The sequence below is a fragment of the Gadus chalcogrammus genome, chromosome 12 (assembly GCF_026213295.1).
Source record: "Gadus chalcogrammus isolate NIFS_2021 chromosome 12, NIFS_Gcha_1.0, whole genome shotgun sequence".
Lineage (NCBI taxonomy): Eukaryota > Metazoa > Chordata > Actinopteri > Gadiformes > Gadidae > Gadus > Gadus chalcogrammus.
The window spans coordinates 20,914,292-20,935,536 of record NC_079423.1 but is presented as its reverse complement, the minus strand read 5'-3'; the positions used below and the strand labels follow the sequence as shown (position 1 = coordinate 20,935,536).

Sequence of the window (21,245 nt, the reverse complement as noted above, 5' to 3'; positions counted from 1 at the left end):
GTTTTGGCTCTCCATTGTGATTAGCATTCACTGAAGCAATTGGTTGCCCCATGTGACCTTTGTGGTTTGTTTAAGTCAAAATATAAATAATTTGCTTATACTGTCTCCAAACATTAAACAAGTTAAAGATTTGAGAGTTATATAGAGCAAGATTATTTGAGATATGAGAGCAAAATTTTGAAAGAAAGCCCAATCCCTCCCACATTTCTCCACGCTTCCCCACAGAAACCTGTGGGGAAGCTATGATAACGATAGTTACGTATTGTAACTCTAGATTCTATGAGTATAGGCACAGCCTTTTAAGGCTATCGCTATTGGGTTATCCCTAGGCGTGAGCCGTAGAACTAAAAAAATTGTAATCCCCGCCCACCAACAGCGTGGGCCTCAATCACGTCCGCGGGCACAGATATACGCGGGCGCCGGCGGACGTTCTGCTCCCAATAAACAGCTTTTCTTCAGCTATGTAAGGACAATGAGGCCGACACTTAAAAGGCTGCGCCTATACTCATAGAATCTAGAGTTACAATACGTAACTATCGTTCTATTTCGTATAGTAGGGCTGAACGATTTATCGTTTTCTGATCGAAATCGTGATTTCAGATAACGCGATCTCGGGATCGCCAAAGCCACGTTTTTTTCGGTTTTACTGTGCGCTCACGCGTCAACGTAGAGACACGAATCGGGCGAATTAATATAATATAATTGTATATATATAATATCGAGGCCAAAAGCTATGTGAGCCTCCGGATGGCCGTAGGGCTGGGGGCTCTCTTCGAGGGGTTTGTTTACCGGCGTTGCTATGGTTACCACAGTTACCGGTCTTGTGTGTTCCAACGGTTTATTAGGAATCTAATAAATGGCTGTCTACTGTGCGTTCACACCAAACGCGACGGGGTGAAAGGATCCTATACAAAGTGACACAGGATCCTGTACACTTTCGCCGTGCACAGGCGAACAGCCAATCAGCGTTCAACAGCGTGGCCACTGAGTCACATGTGTAACGTAACAGCCAATCAGCGTTCAACCGCCAAACTCAGTGCAGTTCAGTCCGGGGTGAACTGCAGCATGGAGGAGAAAGTGAAAGTTGCCGTTTGCGACTCCCGGAGCTCTATATATAATATAACAGTATGTAATATAATATTTGTATATATAATATCATGGCCAAAAGCTCTGTGCGCCTCCGGATGGCCGTAGCGCGGGGAGCTCTCATAGGGATTGGGCTTCTCGGGGTTTGTTTACCGGCGTTGCTATGTTTCCGGTCTTGTGTGTTCCAACGGTTTATTAGGTAGGCCTATCTAATAAATCTCTGTTTATTCAATACTTTATTCACTGCCTCTTCCGTGGTCATTACACTATTATGAATAGACTGCGTTGGGTTCTCCGACGTCTCTCCCTTTGTTGTTATACTCGAATGCACGAATTGAGTAAAAGAGCCATAAAAAAAGAGTATTTTTAAAAGTAGTAGTACTTTTCTAAGTTAAGACAGTCAAAGATGGCTCTTTTAGTTCTTCAGTTGTAACAACTGCAGTTGGTAAAGGACTTTAGTTTACATGCATGTTTCTTAATAAATACATTTGAAATCAATTCTTAACTTTAGTTTTCATTCTTACATTAGAGCAGGGGTGTCAAACGTACGGCCCGCGGGCCGAATCAGGCCCGCAAACGGGTTTAATCCGGCCCGCGAGATGATTTTGTGAAGAACAGTATTGTAAAAAATAATAATAAAAAAATATATATATTTTTTTTTTTTATAAAAATCCTTCCTAGTATTACATGGATTGCATTGACTGGCACTGATTAATTTGTTGTACATTGAACTACTGGACAATTGTGTGTAACTGGAAGTCGCTTTGGAACGTAACGTAAACGTAACGTAAAATGATCTGCTATTTTTCAATGAAAGAAACTGCTGTTCTTAATGTGTCCACTAGAATTCGCAATAGCAATTATGTTAAGCAAGCAAACTTTATACCGGGGCTGAGCAGGGAGCAAGTATAAACAGGTAGTGCAGCTAGCCCGGAGCTACCTTGTTGTTCTGCCTTATGCTTCCAACATTATGCGCTTTGGCACTCTTATTGCCCCAAAATGTCTCTGTCAAAAAGACGAAAAGTGGACACAGAGTGAAGAGTTTTCCAAGAAAAATGGTCATCGTCCTTTTTATTCACGGAAGTAAATGGGAAACCTGTGTTTGGTGTGCTCACAGCATGTTTAATTTTACATAATTATGCCATATTTTTACCGGTCCGGCCCACTTGGGAATAGATTATCCTCCATGTGGCCCCTGAGCTAAAATGAGTTTGACACCCCTGCATTAGAGTAATGGCATGTAATGTTTTAATGGTATGATGTCATCTTTGTAAATATTACTGTACATTGTGAATATTGCACTGAAGCTTGATTTGAAGAAAATCGTGAAGAAAATCTAAATCGCAATATCTGCCAGAAAAATCGTAATTCGATATTTTCCTGAAATCGTTCAGCCCTATCGTATAGGCTTCGCCTTTTAAGGCTATCGCTATTGTGTTAAAAGGGCGAAGCACGATATAGTCTATGGCTCATTGGTCCCGATCAGTACCAGAAACACTGCTACATATGCGCTAGTATCATGCGTCAGACGTAGCATAACATACGTCATGCGTCTAACGGCACGTCATCAACGAGCAGCTCTAATGTGTCTGATAAGACACAAGAGCTCTCAGCATGAATATTTGACTCCACCTCACATTGTTTAATATGCGAGGGGAATAGTCACACAATCACACTCACTCTGTCAAAGCACCTAGAACTGAGTGTGTCATAGGGAGGCGCGACATGTCTCTTAGGTAAAACCTAATAAAAGAGCATGGGGAAGCCCAGGAGGCTGCTGTGCAGGTATCCTCCATAGGCATCCCTTTTTGCAGAGCGACAGAGGACGATATTCCTCTGGTCGAGTGAGCTCTGATAGTCTCAGGCGGCTCTGCCCCCGCTGACACAAGCCTTTGTGATAGCATCACACTGCCAATGTGACAGCCGTTGTATCATCAGGTGGAGGCCCTGGGAATGTTCTCTGTAATGCACAAATAACTGTTGAGATTTGCGCAGAGCCTCTGTGCGCTTCACATAACCGTACGGGGCACAAGAGATGGGCTGTTGCCTCCTCCTCAGATTGATGAGGAGGGAGAGAGAAACCATTGAGTGTTATTACTCTCGATCTGAACGATCTAGTAATACTCTTTGGTGTAAAAGCCGGGTTCGGGCGTAATATGGACGAACTGCCGCCTCCTTGTATTCTAAGACAAGAAGGGGCTACAGAGAGTGCAGACAGGTCGCTCACTCTCTTAGCTGACGTCAGGGCCAGCAGCAAAGCTGTCTTGGCTGACACAAACTTGAGGGGCACCCGGTCAAGAGGCTCAAATTAGGCTTTAACCAGTGCTCGCAGCACCAGTGTTAAATCCCATTGTGGAGTGAGAGAGCGCGTCACGGGTCTCTCTCTCCTCACACCGTTTAGGAAGTGCTTCATTAAGGGGTGACTAAAAACATTTTTATCCCCGAAGCCTTCGTGGCATGATGAAACAGCAGCAGCGTATGTTTTAACCGTGCTAAAAGCCAGCCCTCTTTCCATCAGTGCCTGGAGGAAAGAGCACACGCGGAAAAGGGCAGGAGATGGGATCACAAACCCTCTCCATGCACCATTTTTGGAAAGCCGCCCATTTAGCCGAGTAACACGCTCTGGTGGAGTCCGCTCTGGCACCCTGGATGGTCCGTACGACCTCCTGGGAGAGGCCGAGACCCTCTAGGCGCTTGCGTTCAGCGGCCAGGCCCACAAGTGCTGGCCGATCTCTGGGTAATCTATGATTGCTCCCCCTGCCTGTGAGAGAGTGTCTCGCCGCCAAGGGAGTCCCTTCGGCGGCCCCGAGATCAGGCGCTGGAGGCAGGGAAACCACGGTGCACTCGTGCGTTGCGGTGCTATGAGAATCATATACAGCCGCTCCTCTTAGACTCGGCCCAAGACTTAGGGAATCAGAGGGACGGGTGGGAAAGTGTACAGGAGTGTGTTCGGCCACGGTCTGTGAGCGAACGCATCCACCCCGAGCAGGGGATTGTCCGCGCGAGAGAACCACAGCTCGCACTGTGTGCTCTCCCGCGTGGCTGGCGAATAGGTCGACCTCCGCCTTCCCAAACTCGCTCCATATCTGATTGATCAGATCGTGGTGCAGAGTCCAGTCTCCTGGTTGGGACCCCCCCTCGACATAATGTTGGCCCCTCTGTTCAGGACACCGGGGATGTACGCTGCTCTGATGGAGAGCAAGTGTGTGTGTGCCCAGCATAACAGCTGTCTCGCTATGTTCAGCAGCTGTGCCGAGCGCACGCCCCCTTGGCGATTTATGTATGCTGCTGTCGCCTTGTTGTCCGTGCGAATCATTACGTGTTGATTCGTCAGCATTGGGGCAAAGTGTTGGATCACTTTCAACACAGTGAGGAGCTCCATTTGCGTTTATATGCATGGTCACGGGGGGCGGCCAAACGCCGCCCACTACGTGAAACTCGCATGTTCCTCCCCAGCCCGACAGAGACGCATCCGTGATCACTGAGATGTGTGACGTTGGTCCCTCTCGCGAGAGTTCGGGGATCGCCCCAGTGGGTCAAATCGGGGCCCACTGATGGGGAATGGTCACTTTGCGCCGCCGTTGGCACAAGGTGAAAAACATCTCTGCAGCTGCCTCATGTGAAGCAGCCCCACCTGCACCACCGTGTGAGCGGCTGACATCATGCCCAGCAGCCTCACGCAAGGGGGGGCTGTCACGACGCTGTCCGGCATCCTCTGCTGTGAGAGCCGTGCTCTCATTACAGCTGAATCCAGCTCTACCCCCAAATACATCACACTCTGTGAGGGGTGGGGGGAGCTTTTCTTCCAATTTATGGCGAAGCCTAAATTCGACAGTTGAATTACCAGCTTTTTTGTTTGAATAGTTGCTTCCTCCTTGGAGCGAGCCATCAAAAGCAGATCGTCCAAGTAGAACAGTAACCTACTCTCATTCCTGTTGCGTGCAGCGGCCGGAGAGCCGTCTCCACGCATTTGGAAAACGTTTGTGGGGCTAGAGAATATCCGAACGGGAGACGGTTGTACTGGTAGTGTGACCCTTGGAATGAGAAACGCAGGAATTTCCTGTGTTTGGGGATCACTGTGGCGTGGAAGTAGGCGTCCTTCAAATCTATTGAGGTGAACCAGTCGTCCGGTTTTACACACTGTAACACTCGTCTGATTGTTAACATGTGAAACGGCCTCCCCGCGATGCATTTGTTGAATAGGGCCATATCGAGAATCGGTCTCAGCCCTCCTGTTTTCTTGGGTACCAGGAAATAACGGGAATAGAATCCCTGCATTTCCTCTCCCTTTGGGACTGTGGAAATCACTTTTTTCGCTAGAAGCTGCTGGAGCTGTTGATCCTTGGATGACAGGGTTGTTTCCACAATCCCGTTGAATCGTGGCGGAACGGAGGTGAACTGCAGGGTGTGTGCAATTGGCCAGGGTGCATGCGTTCAGCCATTCTGAGTAATGCTCTGAAAACGGCTGTGCAGCCTCTTGTTTTGATGCGGCTGTCATGGAAACGAGCCAGACTTGAGCCCCTGCCGCCGCTGCGAGGGGAGGAGTCCTCCTCGCAGCCCATGGGGAGCTCTGCCCGAAAGGGCTGGGTGTGTGTGTCATTAGCATAGGCATGCCCTGCCTGCTCAGCTTGTGACAAGAGTGTAGCCTCCTCTCTCCTGAGCGTTGGGACGCGAGGAGGAATAACACTGACTGGGCAGCAGACTGCTGACACTGTCAACGAGCTGCGTGTCATTCGTAGACAGAGAGCTTGTTTTAGCGCCCGTCTAGCCACATGTCATGCCAGGCATGATGTGGTGAGGGGAAAGTAATGTAGGGCTGGCTCGATCAATAATACAAGGTTTATAGACGGCCTGCCTATATGTGGTGGGAGATGCGTGTGAAACAGTTATGGCCGGGCCGATAGGCTCCGGCGTTAACTGTCTGGGGAGAAAACAGCCGTAAAACAGCAGTCTTTAGTAAAGAGGTGTTTCTCTGTGTCACACTCTTCTCCCTCGCCCCGTAATAGCCGGCGCTTGTGGGGCGGGAAATCGCCCCATGAGCCCGCTGCCCGAGGCCTTTGCTGGACGCTCGCCGCAGCCTGCGATGGAGGCGGACGGGGCTGGTAAGCCGGACGAGGTTGCCTTTTTAAAGGTAATGAAGGGCTGCCCCACTCCATTCGGAGGGGGGAAGCCGGGGGAGACGCCCCCTCCTCGTCGCGGTCGACTCCGAGCTCACAAGGAGAGAGGGCATCGTCGAGCGGAACAGTAAAGTCGTCGGCCCATTCAGCAATGGCGGCGGCAGTGTCGGCTCTGCGCTGTCTGTCGTCCGACGGCAGCGTCGCACAATGCCGACACAGACAGAGCGGCGAGCGCGCCAAGACGGCATGTTCATGCCCAAGGCAGCCCTCATGGCCGCCATACGGCAAGATGTAACCCGTGTTTCATGTCTTGCAGATGCAGATCGTCTTTGAGTCCATAATATTTATTTATTTACTTCAGTATGTAACAGGATCGTCCTGAAGAAAATGGGAGCAGAACGTCCGCCGGCGCCCGCGTATATCTGTGCCCGCGGACGTGATTGAGGCCCACGCTGTTGGTGGGCGGGGATTACTAATTTTTCAGTGCTACGGCTCACGCCCAGGGATTACCCAATAGCGATAGCCTTAAAAGGCGAAGCCTATACGACATAGAACACTGTGTGGGCATGCATGTGATTGACAGGGTAGATGGATTCCCTGAACCAATCAGGGAAAAGAAAGTTATCAGAAATTAACCAGTTGAGGTCCGAATTTGAAATAGTCTCATACAGAGGTAGGCGCAGTCAACAACAACAAATATTCTCACATAATTTCCCTAACTAATATAGCTGATAGATGAATCAGCTATATTAGAATCAGCAGATGAATCAGCAAATTAGACCTTCAAGCTGAAGGTCTAATTTGTTACACAAAATGTTGAATTGTGAGTGCTTGCTTGGGATAGCACTATGTTGTGTCGAGACAATAAGATGGTTTACCATGGCTAAGGGCTAGCTAGAGATGCTAAAAATGTCTAAATGTGTTTTTCTAATGTTCACACCCTAGAAATATATTTTTGGGTTTCAAGTTTAAGGATGGTTAACAGGTTTAAAGTTCAAAATGGTGTAATTCAGAGTTAGTGGTGTTTTGTTTAGGTATTAGATGTTTTAAGATGGTTTGGTTTAGTATTTTTTTAGGATATGGTTAGTTTACGGTATCAGTTTAGAGATGGTGTTTAGGTATTGGGTAAAATATTGTTATTAGGTTAGAGAGGCATAGGTTTACGTATAAGGTAAGAGATGGTTATGCTTAGATGTTAAGCTTAATGTTAGGAATTAGGTTATAGAGTTTAGGTATAATGTTGTACCTGGGAAAGTTTAGGCGTTATGGTTGGTGGCATGCTGTGTTCCATATGACCCTCCCTGAAGACGCTACTCAGCTAAGGGTCTTATTAGTACAAAGAGGTCTCCCAGACATCGTAGTTGGCAATAAACGGCCAGACACAAACTAAATGTAGTCACTGGTCCATTTGACCTCTGTAGATCAACTTTGCCTGTCTTAATGCCCTTTCGTAGCATGACTTTGCCAGACCAATTTGCAAATGCGTATTAGTCTTCAACCACTAAGTTCATTTTGGAATTCCAAGAGGTGTTATTGTATAGATAATAAACGTATAGACCTACTTTTCTCCAAGTACCCTGGATTGCCAGACATGAAACCATATGGTACCAAACTTAGTGTGATGCAGCCATGGAAGAAAGCTAAATAACTGGATCAACTGAGTGCTAGATTCAATCCAACCTAAAAAAGCTTTGTCCTTTGTCAAAAAAGCTCTATGACCAGAGCCTTGCTAAACCATTGACAATCTTGCAGTTGCATTTGAAAGATGGAGAATGCTTAGAGCCCAGAAGGATTTCAAGAAAGATGCCATGAGCTCGGTCTGGGAGGAAGGGGCAGACGGAGACAACAACAAATTGTTACTACGCCAGTTCCTGGCTACCAACCTGGATTTGTTTTCCTCTTTACCACGAGGAGCTGGTCAGACTTCAAACAAGTGGTCCAGAACCCTCCAGATGACTCCCACCTGCCTCACCTCTGAGAGTTAACCCATAACTTCTTTATTTGTAAACCAGACACTTTTTTCTCCCCGTTCATAAGGATCTGATAAACTTATTTGACTTTATTCCATCAGTGCTATCTTGCAACTGCTCATAGATGCATAATATTTTATTCCACTTATCAAAAGCCCACAATCAAGAAGAGTAAACTCAACACAATTATATATTATATAACTTAAATAAAAGCTTCTTGCAGTCCGGCTCAAGGCCGATTCATACCTCCGGATCCGGACGAAATTCGTCCGTCGCCCCAAACGTTGCCTCCGGAACTACCCTTCATACCTCCGTCTGGTTTCAGCGTTGTTATGGATGTTACGCAATTAATCTATCTTAATTACTCTAGAGGGCAGTGACTGTCGTTTCACAAATGAACGGCATCGACAATCGCAAACATGACATCTGTAGAGATGATTTTGCTTTGTGTCATTCGAAATCGGCAAAAAAATGTGCAAAATGTGTGCGGTGGCATGTGACACCCCTCACCTCACCACCTCACCAACCCGCAGATTATCTCCTCAAAATGTTGTTAAATGACCAGTTACAACTCATTGCCAAAGCAGGGGAACAATAAAATATATAGGTAGGTCAGGTATATAGTATAATTTAAGTATAAAACGTTCAACACAATATATATACTTATCAGATATTATACTACTGTATCTATTTTCGCGAATGGTCTGACTTTTGACTCTATACTGCCGCCTCAATTTCCGGTGGTATTGCTCCTTTTCTCCCGGAGCACTCCGGATTCGTAAGCTCAGAGGCGACGGACGAAACACCTCCGGGACCGGACAAAATGGTCCGTATCCGTATTTACCGTAGGGTGTGAATGGGCCTTCACACAGAGACCATAGCCATGTTCATTTTATACAGGAAAAAATGTACTTAAAAAAGTAATCATGGATGTTAGAAACTAGTAAGTTGAATGCTCACCTTAACTGTAGTCATTACTTTTAATAGGCTACATGATCAACTGTTCACATTCCCAAACATTTATTATTTTTTTAAATCTTGAGTCGTTAGGTAAAAAAAATCCATTATGAAAGCCAGCATTAGCCACACCTGAAAAGCTGGTTATGGTACAGTCAGATTAACCTGATAAGACAAATAAAAAAATCAATACATTACATTACATTTATTAAACTGATGCTTTTATCAGAAGCGACTTACATAAGTGCATTAAACCATGTGGGGAGCTTGCCAGGATAGAACTCAATCAGGATTCTGTTGAGCGGCAGCTGGGGCCCCCAGGTAGTGAGGGAATAGCAAGCTGTTTGGCAGTCGCAGAGCATAGGGGAGGGTCTGGGGTGTATTGTTTTACCATGTTCTGGATGTATGATGACTTGAATGACTTGACTTGTATCTGAATTTTGCAGCCACCGGTTGCAAGTGCAACTTGGGTAGGTTGAAGACCAGTTGCATTCTGGATGGGATGCAGAGGGAGATTGGCCGACACGCAGGCCTACCAGCTAGAAGGGTATTACAGTGGTCCAGAGATCTAGCTGAAGATAGGAGGTCAGAAAAAGAGCACGGTTCTGTAGTCACGCTCTGAGGCAGAAACCCTCAGAGCTGGAGGGGATGTCCGAGCCTGCTGATAGGTAAGAGGATAGAGGGAATCCAGAGAAGGGGACAAATTAAAAGGAAGAAGCAGACTGTCAATGGCAGAGTCAGGAGGTGAGAAGGAGTCCAGTGAAGAAGGAGCAGATAGAACAGACGAGTTGAGAGAGGAGGGAGACAGGGAGCATAGGTTGTGTTGCAAGGGGGCAGACTGAAATAAAATGTTGCTCTATTTTTTTTATTCGAGCAGCTAAATTGGCCAGTGAAGATGTTAAGGGTTGCTAAACCTCATTCTAAAAAGACAAGCATGTGTGTACAGAGGAAAATCCAATACAGCATTGCATTGATGGAGGTCCCATTGTACAGAATACAACCACATTGCACATAATTCAACTTCAGGCAGCAGTCAAATTGCAAAAACAAAAGCAGATTCAAATCAAATGCAAGTTCAAAAATAAATACTGGAGAGTTAAGATTAGTACGTGCAAATACTTTAAATCAGTTACAGCATCTAATCTGTGACTTAAACCATTGTTAGTTTTATCGTCATTCTTCTAAGTCTTCATTCTATGAAGATTGCTAAAAGTAAACAAGGGATGGAACGCCACACGTCCTTTACTTTGTGAATTTCCTACATCAGTCGTTTACATCTGCCAAGGTTATTTCGGCGCTTAATTCGCTTCATGTCTTCCATGGATACCTGAGAGAAGAGATGGCAGCATCTGCAGAAGGTGCCATCCGTTCCTTATAGTCCAGTCATTTTATGAAACAAGGTCAAACTAATTGCAACAGAAGCAACCTCCACTGGTTGTATCCTCAATATGTCCTGAGTAAGGAAAAAAAGCCCAGAAGAATCCCATTAGGGGTAGGTTTTGAAAAAGACCGATATGCCTATTCAAAGGCCTATTTATAATTTTTCTCACGTGAATAGGGGAAAAAATTTTACCTTTAGATATCACCAAGAAAATTACTGAGTTGATTAATTGTGCATAATAAAATTAGGTATGTGCTCATTTGCATAAATGCCACAACAGATCTAAACATTGGGTATATCCAGGTGAAAATGTCTTGTTGAATCTTGTTGACATATAACAGTAAAATACTTAAAGGGCAACTTCACCCATTTCACTTAAGCTTTGTATCGTTAGAAACACACTCATATTCTTGAATGGTCGAGCATCATTCCCTTATTTTCTGGAGAGACTGGAGAGATCCGTATCGATCTCCAACCATCTGACGATTTTTGCGTACAAGAAAATAGGAAGTGTAAGAGGGGATGATTCTCGTAAGACTACAACCACTAGTCCCACCCCCCTCTAGGGGGTGGGACCCACTGACGCTACAGACCTATTAGAGCAGTGCCAGTGGGTGGGACTTCACCAGCAGAAACTAACATCCACAGCGTCTGAAGCTAAGCTAACAGAGGCTGTTGATAAAACTGAAGTACAATGGCGGAGGGTACTGGATCTGACATAGAAGATGGCACCATGCAAAAGTTCACCATTTCGAAAGAAATACAAACGAGGACTACCGTATTTTCCGCACTATAAGGCGCACCGGATTATAAGGCGCACCTTTAATGAATGGCCTATTTTAGAACTGTTTTCATACATAGGGCGCACCGGATTATAAAGCGCATAGAATAGAAGATAGGAAAGGCAAGGCAAGGCAAGGCAATTTTATTTATATAGCACTTTTCATACACAAGGCAGACTCAAAGTGCTTCACATATAAACATTGTCATACAATTAAATTAAATAATAGGTAAGTAAAAGAAAAACATATGCAAAAAATAGAAAGTTAAAAAGGCATTTTAGTATTAAAATAGAAAATAAAGGCAAAGTTAAAAAAGCTTTTTAGAAAGTGCAATGTATTTAAGATTTAGCAGAAAGCTATAGCAAACATAAAAGTCTTCAGTCTTGTTTTAAAGGTGCTCAGAGTTGGGGCAAGTCTTAAATCCTCTGGGAGTTTATTCCAGCTATTTGTTGCGTAGTAACTAAATCCTGCTTTCCCATGTTTTGTGTTTACTCTGGGGATAATTAACAGATTGGTCTCAGAGCTTCTTAGTGGTCTAAAAGGCTGATGTAGTGGAAGCATATCAGTTAAATATTAGGGATTTATAGGTAAGCAACATGATTTTAAAATCAATTCTCTGACCTACAGGAAGCCAATGTAACGATTTCAGAATTGGTGTAATATGATCAAATTTTTGATCATATATACGGTAATTCACTGAGTTCACCAACTAATACTCTTCACTAGAAATGTTGTGTGAAATGATTTTCCAGCAGTCTTGCGGTTTATACTGCAGTCAAACGTTTGACTGGGGTTGCGTTATGCATCGACTTGACCGAGCTGTGCTAAAGGGAATGTCAACAAAACAGTCAGATAAAGTCAAACTTTATTAAGCGTTCTGACAACTCTGTTCACTCCCATGGTAACGATGTTGAAACGTTAATGTGCATATTAACAATATCTCATCAATATCTGATCAGTATCAATATCTCTTAACAATAAGCTCACTTTTTCAGTTCATTCCCCGTCCACGAATCCCTCAAATTCTTCTTCTTCAGTGTCCGAATTTAACAGTTGGGCGAGTACGGCATCCAACATGCCCGGCTCCCTCTCGTCATTATCCGAGTCAGTGTCGCTGCTGTTGCCTGGCAGTTCAGTGATTATTCCTGCCTTCGTGAAAGCTTGGACCACAGTTGAGACTGTTTTATCAGCCCAGGCATCCACGATCCATTGGCAGATAGTGGCGTAAGTCGCCCGGCGCTGTCTCCCCGTCTTGGTGACGTGTCTTCGCCTTCTTGGCCCCGTCCACACGAAGCCGATTTTTTGGTGAAACCGCAAAAGTCTTGTCCGTTCGGCCGACCGTCCAGACGGAGCCGGCGAATCCGGTGCCCGAAACCGCACATTTCTGAAACCACCCTCGGAGGTGGTTTCAAATCTATCCGGACCTATGCGGTTTCGTGTTAGGATTCGTGTGGACGTCTGAAACGCTTGATGGCAGTGGCTCCCCACCAGCTGGGGGACGTCAGAGTTGCGTTGAATCTTTTATTTATTATTTTATTTGTATTATTTTTGTAGCTTTAAATAAAGCCCTTTAATAAATGTCATTACTAACTATACATTAAAAAGTATTTCTGCTCAATTTAAAAGGTTGAATCTCCTCGTGACTGAATACAGCAAGCAGGCTTCATGCGCTCCACTTTTTTCTGTGGAGAACCAGCGCCTTGAATATTTACTACAGCGTTTCTACAGCTCGATGCGGTTTCGAAATGACTCCGTCCTTACGGAGTGCGCCTTATAGTCTTTACGAAGTACGCCTTATAGTGCGGAAAATACGGTAATTCACTGAGTTCACCAACTAATACTCTTCACTAGAAATGTTGTGTGAAATGATTTTCAAGCAGTCTTGCGGTATCAGCCTAGTAGATGGAACAGCGAGGTGCCCGATAGGTGGAGATCTAGATCAGCGGGAGTGGCCAGCGAAGCTGTGCATCGTGGTGCATGGTGGGAGTTGTTGTCTTCAATCCACAAGCGCCAAAAAGTCACTTTCTGCCTTTTCTCGGTCAAGACGACACCAAATTAGAATTTTATTTTATTATTCGACTACATATAGGACCCAATTTCAATACATATTCATGCCTCCACCGGTGAAATGCTCCTTTAATGTTAAGGTCTGAATGGAACCCATTTAGGCTCCCCATGAGCCTTAATACATAGAGACAGGAAGAAGTACTTTGAACCAGCCGTTATCAATTATTATTGCAGAGATGGGGTTTGGGGCTTGGTATGTCGGACTGTTTCTGGTGGATGAGTCTGAGGGAATAACAGGAGACAAGGGTAAGGAGAATGCAGAAGACAAAAAGTACGTAAAATAAAAAATTGCTTGATCAAACAATCTTTCCTACCTGACAGCTATTGACAGTTGAGTGGACCTTGAATGATTGACTGAATCTCTGCCCCTTACGGTGACATTGGTTTGCCTCTATAGTCTTTTACTGAAGGATGTCAACAAGATTCTACAAGACATTTTCACCTTGCTATACCCAATGTTTAGATCTGCTGTGGTATTTATTCAAATTAGCACATACGTAATTAGATTATGCGCGGCATGCCCATGTTAACAAACAATTTCCAAAAGCTTGGTTTGTCTTGATATAAGTACCGGTAATCAACTCAGTAATTTTCTTGTTGATATCTAAATGTATACCCTATTCATGTGAGAAAAATAATGAATAGGCGTTTGAATATGATATATTTGTTTTTGTTTTTTGAAACTTTCACCTCATGGGATTATTTTTCCTTACTCAGGACATATCGAGGATACAAAATCAGTTGAGTTTGCGTGGTTGACCCCTATTTTGGCTTAAAATGACTTGACTATTATGGTTGAACGTTAGGAGACCTTCATCTTTGTGCTAGCAAGAAGACTCTTTTGATATCTGTAAACCAAGCAGGCCAATGATTAATTGTCTAGTAGGCCCGTGGTCCAATACCCCGTTGGCAATGGACCCTGAAAGATGTCATCCAACTCCGTTCACAACAATAATTTGTGTGGCGATTTATCCATTTTACCCTAATTTACCTAATCTATGACTGATCATACATTTTGAATGGCTCCATGCAACATTCACTACAGTACTGTAGTGTACTACAGTAGACAGGTTTTTGTGTGGACTTCCTTCATCAAACATTAGGATAAGGATATCCAAACATTACTATATCTTACAACCCTTTTTCCCTAATGTTTGACTACTAATATGTTGCCATTTCATAGGTTGAGGGTCAATAGAAAGCTAATTGTGTTCTTTTGCGGGTCATCCAGAACTGTAGTGTACTACAGTTCTTCAGTGTACTACACTACAGTACTGCAGTGTAGTACACTACAGTACTGCAGTGTACTACACTACAGTACTGAAGTCTACTATACTGCAGTAGTGTATTGTACTACAGTTCTGCCTGACCCTCTGTGCTGATGAAAATTATGAACACATTCTTTCTATTGACCCTCCAGCTATGAAATGGCAAACATGTTAGTAGTGCAAACATGAAACACAGGAAGGTTTGGAAGATATAGTAATGTTTGGATATCCTAATCCTAATGTTTGATGAAGGAAGTCCAAACAAGACAGAGTCTACTGAGGGAAGCCACAGAGAGCTCAGCACTTATTTCCTTACAAAGACGGTAAAAAAGAAGATGGAAACATAAGTAAAAACAGTCCACGTTATAGGCCATTATTGTACTAAATGTCTTAATTTATCCCCTCCCAATTTTTACACTTTGCCAAGCCGGTACGGTCGCGGCTTTGCACGCCCTGCAATTTCCCTGTCTTGCCTGTGTAAAACCGAGGGGATATAATACCCCTTCGTCAAGGAGCCGGCTGTCTTTGTTCGGTGGAGTAGGCGGGACTACGCACGGAGAGTAGACCTCTTTAGAATAATTTTCATACTCCGAATGTTTTTATATTTTTATGAGTCAAGCCACTCGCATGCAAGAATAATCTGAATGTGGGCTACAAGCGTGATTAACTATTAATAAGTGCAAAATCGCCAACATATTCTTTATTTTGCTGACCACATGTTTTTTATCCCGACAAGGCCTTGTAAGGAAAGTTCCTCTGGTACTTTCTCCTAGCTCGCACAATCTTTCCCTGTCTTCGTTAAATGCGACTGCATCACATTTCCTCCTATGGTCAGCAACTCACAGATTTCACTGTCCCTCCAGTTCGAACTACTCATGTTTATATCGCTGCATTGTATCTGTTGTAGAGACAACGCCGCAACACCTCTACCCAAGTTCCACCCCTGGAACTGCAAAGCCGAAAATTGGGGTGCGAAATCAAGCCGGTATATTATTATTGGTCATTGTAAACACGCGGACCATGCCGGGAAAAAGGAGCGCTTACGACGGGCATATTTGGCAGTGCAAAAACGTTTTATGTTCTCCTAACCATGACATACTTGATTCAGCGCCGAGGATCCTGTATCTCCTCTGGGAAATGTGTTCTCATGCATATCTATTTGTTTGCAGGTGGTGAACCCTTATCACCTGCGTGTTCGCAGGAAGAACCCAGTGACGGAGACCCTGGTGAAGATGAGCCTGCAGCTTTACCAGGTGGACAGCCGTTCCTACCTCCTAGACTTCAAGAGCATCGACGGTAACCCGCCCAGTAACAAACCTTCCTGACGTTGATGTTCTGTTTGCATTCAACAGACCACTTTCACACTTTTCATCTGTGTGTAAATGGTATTTAATGTGTAAAAAGCATAACACCTCACTGTTATGGGTGAGTTGTCGTAAAACTCATTATGAGTCTGCTAAATATATGTACCGGGAAACTAATGAAGATAACACATTGATCGCGGACCCCCTTCTCAGAGCTGTCATAGCAGGGCCAACACATGTGTAGCCCCCTGAACATAACAGTTGGTCAGGAGAAAGGTGTTTTACATATGTGCCTCAAAGTACCAGCAAGGCTCAATGTGAGTTACAGTATCTTCAGTAGTGTTCACTCCTATCCGTGCCCGGGAACATCAGAGGAGCAGACCAGTCATTTGTGCACTGAGTGACACCTTTGTGTGTCATACAATGCAACGCCTGTTTTCCACACTTTTTCTTTTGTTGTCTCCAGATGACATCATTGAGTTGACCGGCTTCAAGTCAGGCTCGTCTACCCCTCAGCGGTCGGGCTCCACTGCGGGCATGTTCAGACCCAGGCTGAGCGTGGACTCAGCCAGCACCGCCATGGACTCACTGGCCCAGCTCAGCTCCTCCCTGCCGGGCTCGCTGGCGGGAAGTGCACCCCAGCTGGCCCCACGGCAGGGGTCGCACACCATGGATTTCTTTGAGATGTGCGCCAGTCTGATCACCACCCTGGCCCGCTGAGGGAAGGAATGGATGCCCTCAGAGAGCCCCAAGGAACTCCCGGCCCTCCACCGGACCCCCACCACTACGTCAGAAGCCGAGGCGGGCCGAGGGGACAGGATGATGCAACTGCTTGTGTCGTCTCAAATGGTCTCAAGTGGTCTGCTGTCCATCGGCCCTCCTTTCAAATAATTATGTGATTTGAGTCAAAAAACAAACTGTGAGGGTGAGCAGGGATGTGAAAAGCGTAGTTGGTGGGGTGTTAGGGGGGAGAGGAAGCCGTTGATAATTTTTTTCTAACATGGACCCAAGGTCAGTCGCTGTGAGGTAATTGGTTGGACGTCAGACCGTGAAAACTGACTGTGGGCCCAGGAAACATAACTGGGATGATGGCTGTGGTAGGGGTGAGAGCTCAGAGGTCAGAGTTCACCATCATTTTTAGAGGCACGATCAGCTAAGAACAAGGTTGCTGGGCGTTTCGCCACGTGATACTGTGAAGTCACCCGTTGAATGCTGACCAAAAACAGCATTGCCCACGCATCACTGTAGAGAGCCTATTTACTGTAGCTCTGAGCAGTGGTCCAGGGTCAGTTTCAGAGTCTTGTTCTTAGTTAGAACGTGTAAACTGACCCGTTCTAAGTCTGAGGACACATAAACATAAGCATATTTTTTCAGTTTTCTTGTATATGTGTGTGTGTGTGTGTTTGTGTATATATATATATACACACACAAAACCTTTAAGATAACAGAAAAAATATATAACATGCTATATTATGTGTGTAGTTGAAGAGATCAACATACCAAGTATAAATTGTTATATACTCATAGAGAGGTTTATAATTTAAGCACTGCATTATTCAGTTTGGTTATGATATTTAGGATATTATAGATGATCGTTAACCTAGAAATATTTCATACCTTGATTCTTTCTACTTTAAGGTACCGATACACACCATTGTCTGTGCTAGATAATGACTATAACCATATTGTATTCTTTCTAAAACAATTCAGCAGGATTGACAAACATTTTACGTATGAAGCTTTCTTCAGATCCTCAATGTCCCTAACAATTGCAGCATTCTATCATTATTGTAGCTTGCAAAACACAGAGGTTTACAACAGAGATGGAAGCCATGCATGCAAACTGTTCTGTTGGAATAGAAGAATGCAAATGAAAACATTTACCGGCTACAACACAAACAATGAAAGAGCTGTATGCAGAGCACCGATGGTACAGTCCTTTAAGCATATGGAGTGTATCTTGGGAAGTTGTTTGCTAAAATAAGCAACACAAATCTTTCTTCTGCTGCCTTCAATCATCAAAAAACATGGATTTTTATGTAGACAGACACACATGCACTGTGTGTGTGTGTGTGTGTGTGTGTGTGTGTGTGTGTGTGTGTGTGTGTGTGTGTGTGTGTGTGTGTGTGTGTGTGTGTGTGTGTGTGTGTGTTTATGTTGGTGGGGGAACAGTGCTTTGGCATGAGGTGGTTTGGTGTGTGGCATCAGTCTTCGTCACGTCTGAGATTTATTTGGTGGTTCAACAAGAGGCAAGAGGATCAATAGAAACCAATCTGTTGGCTAGGAAGTTCATAATCCTTTATAACACACAGCTGATTATTTTCCGAGGCAAGAGCAAAAGAAGGAACATAGTGTACAGTAAACATACTGTTGTTTCTCAAAGCAACACATTGTAATTCAACTGTCCAATCAGGTTGTGTCTTTCTGGTTGTCTCTGTATAGGTATCTGGTGAGTAACTCCTCTAGATTCCATTTTACAGTCATGAGCTGTGAATGGTTATAACCTGCAAGATGGAAGCCGGCCTGAGTATTTATTGCTGGTGAGAAACAGTATTCGTTGCGATGCATGCAACAGCGTCTTTTGATCTTTACTTGTTCTGGTCAGTGTGCATTGTGTTCTCATTGCTGTAGTAATGTTCCGTGTGCTCAAACGAATATGGCCATGTTCTCTAGATCTGAACAAGGATCTAGTGATTGATTGGATCCCCGGCGGTGTAAAATATGGGCTCAGAGAATACCCCTAAATTTCTCACCTCTCCCTTTACTCTATTTTTTTTCCTTCATCTCTCTCCCCCCTTTGGAGAGAGTTCCCACGATTAACTTTTGTGAAACAGTACAGATGTGCTGGAGACCTGCTGCCCAGCAGTTGAAACTGTTATCCAAGGTATCAATCTGTTACCTGATCATTCTGTTGGACCTATCCATTACCATGAGGTGGGTTGGTGAAGACATGCATTAAGGAATACCTCATCCTGTTGTGGACAGTTAAGAGTACTGCCCTTTTAGAGCACTACTGAAGTCCACCATGTTCGGAAGGATCTGGTTATATTGTTGCCTTATGAGAGAATTCTGGTGGAGTCTGGTTGGAGGGGAGAAGAGCCATTTTACTCAGCTGAAACCTCTTGTTCGCTAGTGTTGTGTCTCGTTTTGAGCTAGAGAGCCACTGAGCAACATATGCACGTCTGTCTTTCCTCTCTGGCTGGTCATACAGCATTATGAAGTATATCTACTGAAAGAAAAAAGTGAAACGCTGCCACCTGCTGCTAGAATTAAGCAACTGCATACAGAATGAGATAGACTATGAGCATGTTACCCACATCGGCTGTGAACCTGATCAGTTGCCCGCTGTATTGTGTACTGCTACAATCACGTCAGGCCAGTTATGCATTTAGTATGGAGCCAACATATTGTCGACCTCTAATAAAGGCCAGTGTGTTGATAATGATACATCACGGCACGGATCGTACAGAACTACTTGGATGTAACCAGTAACTGCAAGTTAACTGATGTGTTTGTACTGTACTTATTGTATGTAACTACCAGTGGTATGTTGGTCACTTCTGTCTTTGTGTGTGCATGTGCGTGTGCGTGTGCGTGTGCGTGCCTAAAGTGGAGTACTTTCCACCACAGAGCCGTCAGTTACGTTGGTCTGTGACAGGGACTTTATGGTTTGTTCAGAGGTGTTCGCCTCTTCCGTCTGAGAGGCTTTTTGGGGGGGATTTCTGTTACGCACTGCATGGCGTTGCTGTTCTGATTTGCACTTTAATTGCTATTCATTGTAAATTCATTGCTCACTGAATAAATTAAGGAGTATGGTAAAATATGTTTTCTGTTTGTGTTTCTCTGACACATTTATCAATACATACAATCAAAAGGGCTAATTTTCAATTCATTATCTCAAGTTTGACATCAGAAGTAATATCATACATGAAGGAGTAACTTTGGTCCAGAAACTCGTGAACATCATCACAATCATGCCTGCTGGAACATTCAGTGTAAAAAGATTCGTAATCCATTTCCCTTGGTGTACATCCCTAACAAAATAATGTATAAGTCATGGATTGTGATATATTATGTATAATGTTACTGATAGTTGGTTATTATTTTCTTGAACTTCCCATCTGACAACTTAAAAACCTAGAGACTTTGAATGATTTAGGAATAATCAAACCAAACTGAAAATATCAAACAGTATCAAAGATCAAATGCAACAACATAGAGGGATAAATATTGTGACTGACAACAGGTTGCATATCATTTTAAAATGTTAACTATATTTCTGAACGTCTCCAGCATCCTGGCATAATTATAATATCATCATCATCATTTTTTCCCGCTGGGCGCATTTCATGGCCCTGGGGCGCTTCTGCTGGAGAGTTGGAAGTCTGTTCCAGCATCAGCAGGATGTCTGGATTCGACATCACATCGCGACATCAGTCAGGGTTAGGTGCTTTGTCAAAGACACCTCGACACTCTGCTTGGTGAAGCCGGGGATCGAACCAACAACCTTCAGGTTACCAGCCAACCCGCTCTACCACCTGAGCTACTGCCTCCCCAATAACAAAAACAAAAATATGTATAAAAAATAGTAAACAGGTAAAGTGAGGCTCTGGCTGCAGCAACAAAACATCAGTAAGTACTACAATTATGGGTTTGTGGGTAAAGGGTTGAGCTCACTTTTTTATTCTGTATACAACTACACACAAATGTGACCCTATTTAGAATCAGATGTACTTTAGTGTCAAATGGACTTGTTTTTTTTCCATGTTAAGGCGTTTAAGTCTTTCTTTGATGAAGTAGCATTGGACACATGCCTTTCTGAGCTTGTTCATGTGTTTTAAAAGTAGATACATTTCCATATGGTAAATCAGAGACCACTGTTTCAGTTGGACATCCGCTGTGTGTAAACCTTTCTCAGAGGTCAATTTGTAACTTCCCACACACATCGACTCCTCAAAAGTGTTTTTGACACATGGGATAGATGAAAACTGACCAAGACCACATGCCGTTTGTTGGCCGTTGGCTGTCACATTTTGTAGGATGTCAAGCTTGCATGGTGATCGGACTGATCAGCAGCAGCTTTTTGTCTGTCAATGAGGAAACAGAAAAACCATTAAGTTTAACGATTTCACGCACACACACACTCGCACACACACACAGACATACACACATGCACACACACACACACGCACAGACACCCACGCAAACACATGCACACAGACGCACATGCACACATATACACACACACGCACACAGACATACACACAGATGCACAGAAAATTACAGAAACACACTTACACACACATGCACAGA

General features: G+C 44.2%; 1 protein-coding gene across 1 annotated transcript in view; it reads left to right on the top strand.

Annotated features, from left to right (window-relative positions):
- Positions 1 to 19,770, top strand: part of prkaa2 (protein kinase, AMP-activated, alpha 2 catalytic subunit) — a 30,828-nt gene extending 11,058 nt beyond the window's left edge. Inside the window, exons 9-10 of the mRNA XM_056604550.1 lie at positions 15,798 to 15,924; positions 16,399 to 19,770. Coding sequence (XP_056460525.1) covers positions 15,798 to 15,924; positions 16,399 to 16,652 — 381 coding nt within the window. The 3' untranslated portion in view covers positions 16,653 to 19,770. The remainder of the gene's footprint in view (positions 1 to 15,797; positions 15,925 to 16,398) is intronic.
- Positions 19,771 to 21,245: the final 1,475 nt, after the last annotated feature.